Below are 9,100 nucleotides of genomic sequence, written 5' to 3'. Positions count from 1 at the left end.
TAAAATCCCTCTGTATCTTCAATTTTATCCCAAACCCATTCATAAGTTTCTTGCTTCATTCATGGACCTCCAGGGTCTGTTTATCTTTTGCATTCATTTGTAAACCCTGTGAGTTTTTTCATGAATTTTCTGCTTTCATTTATAAAACCTGAAGTTATCTGCTTATGAGGTTCAGAGCGTAAGTTTCGGGCAAGTTCCACCCACTATGCTTTTTAACCTGTTGTATACGCCAGACACTTCCTATTGTGTTTATCTGACTGGAGTATTATCCTATTATGTTTATTTTACCGGACAATTAAGTCAATCAAGGATCCTTTTGCATGTTGCCACACCACATTCCTAAAGTTCACACCCCTCTACAGGGGCAGACTAATAAATGAACAAACACTTTAAATAAATGAATGACAGTTTATTAAAAGTTCCTTTCACCAGAACAACCAACTACAGGAGCCGTTCCACGAAACCTCTAGTCAGGGGCTGAGACAAGTTTTCTGAAAAGTAGTCAAAGTGAATAAAAATGCCCTGTATTTTCCATTGTTTTATATCAGTACTTTGAGTGCTTACTCTGCTGACATCCTCTCTGGCCATTGAGAATAAAGACCTCTGTTTTGCCTTCAAACCCATTCCTGCTTCTTTCGGCTTTTTTTTCGTGTCAGGAGCAACCAGAGTTCTGGAGTGAGAGAATTGACCGTCTGCAAAGACGTTGCCCGGGGGACGCCCGGATGTTTTTGATGTTTTACCATCCTTGTGGGAGGCTTATCTTATGTCCCCGCATGGAGCTGGAGCTGATAGAGGGAGCTCATCCGCGCTCTCCCCGGGTGGGATTGGAACCTGGCAGCCTTCAGGTCAGCAACCCAACCTTCAAGTCACAAGGCTTTTATCCCCTAGGCCACCGGAGGCTCCTTTCTTTTGGCTTTCTGATTGTTTTACACGGTGGGCCTCTAAACCTGAGGTTTTATGGTTATTAAAATCACAACACTTAGAGCTTCCTGATGACTTTTAAAAGTGCACTTGGACATGAATTCTTCAAAGGGAATGTGGACAGAAACCCTTATGCCATTCACTCATAATGTATAAGCCACTCCCCTTCCCCCAAAAAAGACGAGCAAAAAGCGAACAATTTTTAGTGTTTTGATTTATAATAACACTGGACAAATTATTATTTTAACATCAGTGACAGGAAAACCAGTGTAATATAGTGTTTTGAGCGTTGAGCTACAATTCTGGAAACCAAGTTCAAATCCTTACTTTGTTGGGTGACCTTGGACAAGTGACACTCTCTCAGCTTCAAAGGAAGGCTTTGAACAAACCTTGCCAAGAAACGCCTGCAAGAGAGTCACCCTAAGTCGGAAATGACTTGAAGGCAGACATCAAGAACCGCAGGAAGAAATTACTTTTTGAACACTCGCAGCCAGACCAAATTACTTCTCTGAAAATAACTTTCGAAGCTCTGCCCTCTTTGTGCTTTTGATCCCTCTCGGAGGATGCCAACTTCTGATAGTGGAGTTAAACTGGCATGCGGAGCCTCCGCTGTCCCTCTAGGCTCCGGTTCTTCCTTGCCAATGGGAGTGATATGCGTTTCCAAGCCTCTCGCCTTTCTTTTCCTGCGTGTATCACAAACCTGTGGGCCTGCCTTTCTGTCCCGGCTGGCACTCGGGAGCCAGATCAAAGAAACAATGAACAACGGCATCTGAGTGCCAGCCAGGACATTGCTGCTATCGATTGCAAAAGGAAGGAGGAAGGGGAAGGCACACCAGTTGCTTTCCTTTATTATCAGCATCCCCATTCATTCTGAACAAGCTGGCTTTTTTGCTCTCCTCTCCCCATATTCTCCTCCTTGTATTTCTGGAAATCTGAACCTCCCTTTTGGTCATGTGCTGCTCTTTTCTGGGTTACTTAAAGGCAGCTGGGGGCTCCTGGACAACTGATTCTCCCTTCAGACAGCTGGGCACTTTCTGTTCCTTTTTTGCCTGAGTGCGAAGTGGGTTTCTTTCCTAGCTGACCTCTTGTGAGACTGCATCATGGAGTGTGTGAGTCTTGGTTTCTCTGCTGTTGCTGTGACTCTCCAGGTTGTGGGAGGTTGCTGAATTTGGGGAGCAGGTGGAGCGGGCAATATCTTCTCTATTAAGAAATGAGTTAGTTGTGTTGTCGAAGGCTTTCATGGCTGGGATCACAGGGTTGTTGTATGCCACACAGCCTCTGAGGATGCCTGCATAGATGTGGGCGAAACGTCAGGAGAGAATACTTCTGGAACATGGCCGTACAGCCCGAAAGACATACAACAACCCAATGAGTTAGTTTTTTTCATTTTTCTTGGTTTTTCTTGGTATTTGTGTGTGCTTTGGGGTGTTTTCCCCCTGCTTCTTGTGGAATCTCCTTCTCTGGAGGTTTTTAAACAAAGACTGGGTTGTTGTATGTTTTCCAGGCTGTATGGCCATGTTGTAGAAGTATTCTCTCCTGAGGTTTCGCCCACATCTATGGCAGGCATCCTCAGAGGTTGTGAGGTATGGAGAAACTAAGCAAGGAAGGTGTATGTATGTATGTATGTGTATGTATGTGTATATATATATATATATATATATATATATATATATATATATATATATATCTGTGGAAAGTCCAGGGTGAGAGAAGAACTCTTTGTCAGTTGGAGGCCAGTGTGAATGTTGTAGTTAATCACCTTAATTAGCATTTAATACCTTCATCTCCTGGCTTCTTCCTGCCTGGGGGCATCCTTTGTTCAGACTCATTAGCTGCCCCTGGTTCCCATGTCTGGAACTCCTTTGTTTTCAGAGTGTTGCGTCTTATTTACTGTTCTGATTTTTGAGTTTTTTAATACTGGTAGCCAGATTTTGTTCATTTTCATGGTTTCCTCCTTTCTGTTGAAGTTGTTTACATGCTTGTGAATTTCAATGGCTTCTCTGTGTAGTCTGACATGATAATTCTTGGAGTGGTCAAGCTTTTCTGTGTTCTCAAATAATATACTGTGTCCAGGTTGGTTCATCAAGTGCTTTGCTATGGCTAACAAAGACTGATTGCCATCTGTCAGGAGTGCTTTGATAGTGTATTCTTGCATGGCAGAAGGCATGGTTTTGGGATATCTCTTTCAACTCTATATATCCCGGCCATGAAAGCCTTCGACAACACTCTATATATTATTCTATGGATCTTTTGTATTATGTGTCATTCTTGGCACTTGTTGGCGAGGATGTCTAATTTCTCAGCTTTGAGGCAGGGCTGGGAAAAGCCATTTCGCAATTGTGTTAGATGAGGGATAACACTAAGAGTTGTTATCTAAAAGGTAACATTTTCAAGTGCTACTGTACCATGCCTTCAGGGTACTTTCTGGTGCAAGTAAAAAAGGTTTTGTATCCTCCAGCTGGGAAAACTGGGATACAGTTAGTTGGTTAAATGTGGTTAAGATGGCATAAGTTGTTAATGAGAGGAACAGACCAGCTAGTTAGCTTTTGCCTGAGATTACAAAGAAGGGGAGGATTCTGCCTCCTCTGCCTCTTCTCGGTTAATTGAATATAAACTACTTTTGTACTCTGAAATCTATTTGTTACAATAAAGTAAGTTAAAGAAAATGAGAAGATAAAAGTCTGTGTATGGGAGGGAGAAGCAACATTACATTAGTGCATGAAAGATTCCAAATATACATCGGAGGACTGAAATTGGTTGTTTTACTGAGGGCGTCATTAAAATCCCATTCTGATTTTACTGTGTTTTAACTTTTGTGTCATGTATTTTAATATGTGTATGTTTTAATATGTGCTTTTATGGATGTGCTTCAACTATATGACTTGCCTCGAGCCATAAGGAGAGGTGGCTAATAAATAAAAAGTATTATGATGATTATGATTATGATTATTTGATACACAGCAAGATTAGTACACAGCAAACAAGATCACTATGCTAGCTGTTGTATTGGCTCACACGTCAGACACTTCCCAAGTGTCTAGGACTATGTGATGTATCAGTGAATAATGTATGCAGATCCGAGTAGGGTGGCCTATTGCAGCTGACAGATGGTAATTTTGTCAGCGTTGATTGTTTTTAGGCACTGCACCCAGTGTGCCGATGACCACTGGGACCACCTTTACTCGCTTCTGCCAGATTATTATTATTATTATTATTATTATTATTATTGTATGACACAGCAAACAAGATAGATATGCTGGATTTCGTATCACAAAATCACAAGTCAAACACTTCCCAAGTGTCTAGGACTTTGTTGTTGTTGTTGTTGTTGTTGTTATTATTTCTGAACCAGCTCTGCTTCTTGTGCCTCGTTTCCCTCCCTCATCTTTTTCACTTTCCCCCCTTTATTAAATCACACAAATAAATAGAATTACAACTTTGAAAATTGTAATTATTTGTAAATAAACAATGTAAATAAACTAATGTAGAATAGATGGACTTTGAAACACTCTAAGCCTTCCTCTGCTCTAGTAGAGAACATAGATATTTGCAATGTCCCCACAAGTGTGGGAAGCAGATGGCCACCCAGACATTGATGGATTTGTACTCCCATCATTCTTCACCGCTGGATAAGCAGTGTGTAGCCAATGGGACTTGGGTTTCAACACTATCTGGTGGGCTACAGGTGTCCACCAGGTTGAAAAGAGAGTAGGGATGATTCTTCCAAATTGAAATGGGATATTTGCCCTCCCTGGGGCTGTGGACTTGTATCCCTGCATGTGAAACATAATATCCTATGACTTCATCCAAAAAAAAAGACGCAAGGAGAGCGCTTGTTGGCTTAAAGGGAGATGCAAACCACTATGTTTGCCTGCAATTTGGGGCATTTGGGATAGTTTTTGGAGAGAAAATTGTGATTTAAAAAAGTTACGGACGTTCAGGAGGACTGGGGTAAATACAAGAGGTTTCAAAGTCTTGAAAGCAGGGTTTGGAAACCACTTGTGTCATTGCAAGCTTCACTTTCCTCATCCCTATTCTGACATGAGCGTACTTTTAAGTGTTTGATTTCCTTTTCTTGCAGGGAGTGGTGGCTACTCATCTGAAAGTTTGCCCTGGAGAGGCTGTTCAAGTGGAAGGCAAGATCTTGCCAGGTTGCAAAGGGTAAGCAGAAGGGAAAGGGGGGAATCGTGGAAGAGGGTCAGTCTCTTGATGTTTTCCTTGACTCCTTACTCACCTTGCCTTGTTGTATAAAAAGGTGGACCTTTAATAGGATTACCAGATCTTAGGTCTGGACCTCCTTCTGCAGTGCTCAAAGTGAGGAGAAGGAATCTCAGGAGGAGAGCACTGCTTTGAAAAGGTCTATGTACAGTTAGCCCTTCACATTCACTGGGATTAGTGGTGCAAAAATCCCCCACGAAAGTTTATTTATTTCGTGTCAAAAGCATTGCATAATAAATAAGTTTAAAAGTGATAAAATAAAGGAAATCACAAACAGCTAAATAGTTTTAGATCAAAAGTGGGCAACAGCAATCGCACAAAAGTGAACAACCGTGAATTAAAAGTGCTATTTTTATCTATATTTATCTTTAGCAATCTCTAGGTCAGTGATGGCAAACCTATGACACGCATGTCAGCACTGACACTTCTAGCCAATATTGTTGATACGCGGTGGTCACCTCTTGGGTTGTTAAGTATTTTGTGGCCAAACTTGGTGTCATTTCATCCAGTTGTTTTTTTGTTTACTCCATCTTACAAATGAACAGTACATTTATTTATATATATAGATTATTATTATATCTTATTATTATATTATCCTATTAATATATTTTATATCATTATATTATATTATATTTTTATATTCTATTATTATTATATCATTCATTCTATTATTCTATTATTGTAGTATATTATCATATTATTACTATTATATTATATTATTATTATATTATTCATTATTCATGATTATATTGAAACTAGAATAGAGAGAAATCAGTGTGGAAACTTTGTGAATCTTAAACTGCAAGAAATACCATAGATTGTTGTACATGGAAATAACAGTAATAAATAGTTTTTGATTTATTAAATACAGTTATATATTACACTTATACATTTTTGTTATTTAAACTTTACTTATTGCGAAATTATGGTTTTTTTCTCAAAGTGACACACCACCCAAGTAATGCTAGGTTTTTTGGCAAATTTTGACACACCAAGTGCAAAAGCTTGCCCATCACTGCTCTAGGTGCTCCAAAATGACTCTATGGTCAACGTTCACTGATAGTATACCATAGAATTGCACTGGAGTTGTTCTCATTGACTGTAGTGTTGCGCTAGAAGACATAAAGTATTCTAGAGATAACATCTTAATTAAATCTGCAAATAATCAAATCTGCAAAAGTCAAACCCATCCATGTGGAGGACCAACAGTATATATGCTTTCCTCATTTGTTGGTCTAGATGTTTTTGTTTTCAATGGCATATTCTATATGACTCTGGTTGATGCCCAGCGTGCCATGCATAATAATATTGTAAGATCTCACCTCATATGACAACACAAAGGGTCATCCCTATGGCTCAAATATTGGCCCTTAAGTCTCAGGGTTTTGGAGGTTCCTTTCCTTGCAATCCTCAACTTTCTTGGCAGCTACTTCAAAGCTTTGGAAACGCCTTCCTTTGGAAAACTAGGGTTGTACTTCCCTCCTTCTCCTTCCATCAATAATTGCAAATTTTACTATTCTGATAACTCTTTAGGAGTTGACTGCATGAACATTTAATAGTGCATTGTTTGGCGACTTTTATCTTTCCATCTTCCAACCAGTTTGTTATAAAAGATATTAGTTCTATTATAACTGCTTTGCAACAATAACTCTTTATATGTTTTTACATTACACCTTTGTAAGGGTTTTTTTTAAAGGTGTTTGTTATAATATTTGGAACTTGTGTTAAGTCCTAGTATGGGGCGGGGGGAAGCTGGGATACCAATGAACTAATGAGGATACATAATAATGAAGGGTATGTCTTTCTTCGCAGTTTTGAGGTGAATCTGGGCAAGAACTGTGAGAATCTGGTGCTTCACTTCAACCCTCGGTTTGATTGCAAAGGAGACGCCAACACCATTGTGTGCAACTCCAGGAGAGACGGAGTGTGGGAAGACGAGGAACGAGACACCCATTTTCCTTTTGAACAAGATAGCAACTTCAAGGTGAATGTTTGTTAGAGTGAATGGAAGGATAGTGGCCGATTCAATGGTTTTTTGCAAATAGAGTATAGAAATGGGGAAGCCACCATGGATAGGCCCTAAAAACATTCTTAAGGCTCTTATTTGGAGCCAGAAAATACACAGATGTGGCACAGTAACCAATTATCGATCCTTTCCCTCTTCTGGCTATTATTTTATGTCATTTTCAGCCAATATGGTAGACTTTTTTCAAGATTTTTTTTTATGTGTGGAGGATATTGGGATTATCTGTTGGGGTGAATTAAACAGCCACACTTGTGGATGAGTTGAGGACCTTCTGTGCCACTTTCTGGCAAAATAAAATTACATGAAAAAATGTGACATGGGGGGGAAAACCAACTGGAGAGCTTCAGGTAGAGCAAAAGTGGAACACAGAGGCTTCCCATACCATCCTGTCCTAGGCTATTTCTATTTTGAGAGAGCAAAGAGGGCAGGTTATTTAAAACTCTGTTGTATTTCTATAGGCCTGCAAAGACCTTTTATTCTTTGGGCAATTGACGCGCACGTGCCAAAGGGCCTATTTATGAGTTTGTGTGCTGTATTTTTCTTCTCATGTTTCCTCTTTATTTAAAAAGCTTTTGCACAGTATGAAATAAAACAAAGCTTTAATAGAATGGTTTAACTAGTTTTTATTCCTTTTAGTTAGAATGATATTTCATCTCTGTTGTTCTATGCTGTCAGCTGCTTCCTGGGATTAATAGTTCTGTGCAGCATCAGCATTCTTTGGCAGAGAAGGCTAAAACCTTGGAAAACTACCATTTATATGAGCCATGCAATTAAAGTGGCATCAAACTCCATCAATTCTACAGTGTAGATGGATTCTGAGCTGAATTCAGCAAAATATAGAAGGAGACTGATCCTTCATGTCTGATCTGATGTGTAAGGCTCCTAAGCCTTCCTTTTACACACAGAGCCATTTAGTCATGCTTTTCTGGAGAAAACGGAATGGAAAAACCCCAAAGATTGCCCCATTTTAATAAGAGCTGTCATTTGGTTGAAGGTTTTCAAATGTTGCCAAGGCATGGAAAAGAGTGTTGAGCCTCTCAGGTTAGCCATTGTTATTCTGCTCTGTTTTTTCTTCTGACAGGTTTCCTTCACTTTCGATACCAGTGAGATAAAAGTGAAACTGGAGGATGGCCATGAGATTCCCTTCCCAAACCGGCTGGGTCTTGATGTCCTCGAATATGTTGCAGTGGAGGGAGACTTCAAAATCCAAGTCCTCAGATTTGCCTGATGGAACCACCTATTCCCACAGTCTTCCTACCCTAGGTGACTGAATAAAGTCTTTCAGTGCTTTGGGAACAGGCTTCTTAACATGTGTTTGCAAAATTGAATGCTTTATGCATCTCCTTTTATTGTTGGCCCATGGCTCTCTCAACTGAGATCTCTTGCTTGCTTGCATCGGCTACAATGGGCCGTTTGGAGAACTGGCTCATTTTATATAAAATAAATATCATGGTTTGCCATGTTGCCATGAAAATGTATCTCTGTGGGCTGTTTGTGTATTATGGATGGAACCATTTGCCTGTGGGAATTATCTAACATAGCTTAGATTGTCCATAGGGTAACTATAATTATCAGCTGCCAGTCCCTGAAGATTTCCTTGGAAGGAGCAATAGTAGCCAATGGACACAAATGTGTATCACATGGTGGGTGTAAAAATCCACAGTCCTCATCAGATAGTTTATGTCACACTTATCTAAATTATCTAAATGTGCGGGCATGCTCCTTCAAGTTGTCTGTCGACTAGTGCCAACCCCACAGATTTCATTAGTTTCCTAGGCAATACTTAAGATGTGGTTTTGCCATTTCTTTCCTCTGAAATTTCTGTGTATTTCTTCATGGCAGAAGGTTCGACTGGATGACCTTCTAACACAATGAATCTATGATCCTATGAAATATAACCTTCAGCACCTGGTACTTGGTGGTGGTCTCTTCTCC

The 9,100-nt window shown here is 39.9% G+C and overlaps 1 protein-coding gene across 1 annotated transcript; it reads left to right on the top strand.

The window, feature by feature from the left end:
• Nucleotides 1-1,501: 1,501 nt before the first annotated feature.
• Nucleotides 1,502-8,643, top strand: LOC100553447 (16 kDa beta-galactoside-binding lectin). Its single transcript, XM_003221826.3, has 4 exons — nt 1,502-2,030; nt 5,003-5,082; nt 6,952-7,123; nt 8,247-8,643. The coding sequence occupies exons 1-4, from the start codon at nt 2,022-2,024 to the stop codon at nt 8,391-8,393; spliced, it is 408 nt and encodes a 135-aa protein (XP_003221874.1). The 5' UTR covers nt 1,502-2,021; the 3' UTR covers nt 8,394-8,643.
• The last annotated feature ends 457 nt before the right edge of the window (nt 8,644-9,100 follow it).

Source organism: Anolis carolinensis, chromosome 5 (genome assembly GCF_035594765.1).
Source record: "Anolis carolinensis isolate JA03-04 chromosome 5, rAnoCar3.1.pri, whole genome shotgun sequence".
Lineage (NCBI taxonomy): Eukaryota > Metazoa > Chordata > Lepidosauria > Squamata > Dactyloidae > Anolis > Anolis carolinensis.
Note: the sequence above shows the minus strand (reverse complement) of the source record. Positions and strands in the feature narration are given on the sequence as shown.

What these genes read in the sequence shown, in the direction of transcription:
- LOC100553447 (XM_003221826.3), top strand. An exon ending in ATCTTGCCAGGTTGCAAAGG is followed by an intron (nt 5,083 to 6,951) that starts GTAAGCAGAAGG and finishes CTTTCTTCGCAG; the next exon opens with TTTTGAGGTGAATCTGGGCA. An exon ending in AACAAGATAGCAACTTCAAG is followed by an intron (nt 7,124 to 8,246) that starts GTGAATGTTTGT and finishes TTCTTCTGACAG; the next exon opens with GTTTCCTTCACTTTCGATAC.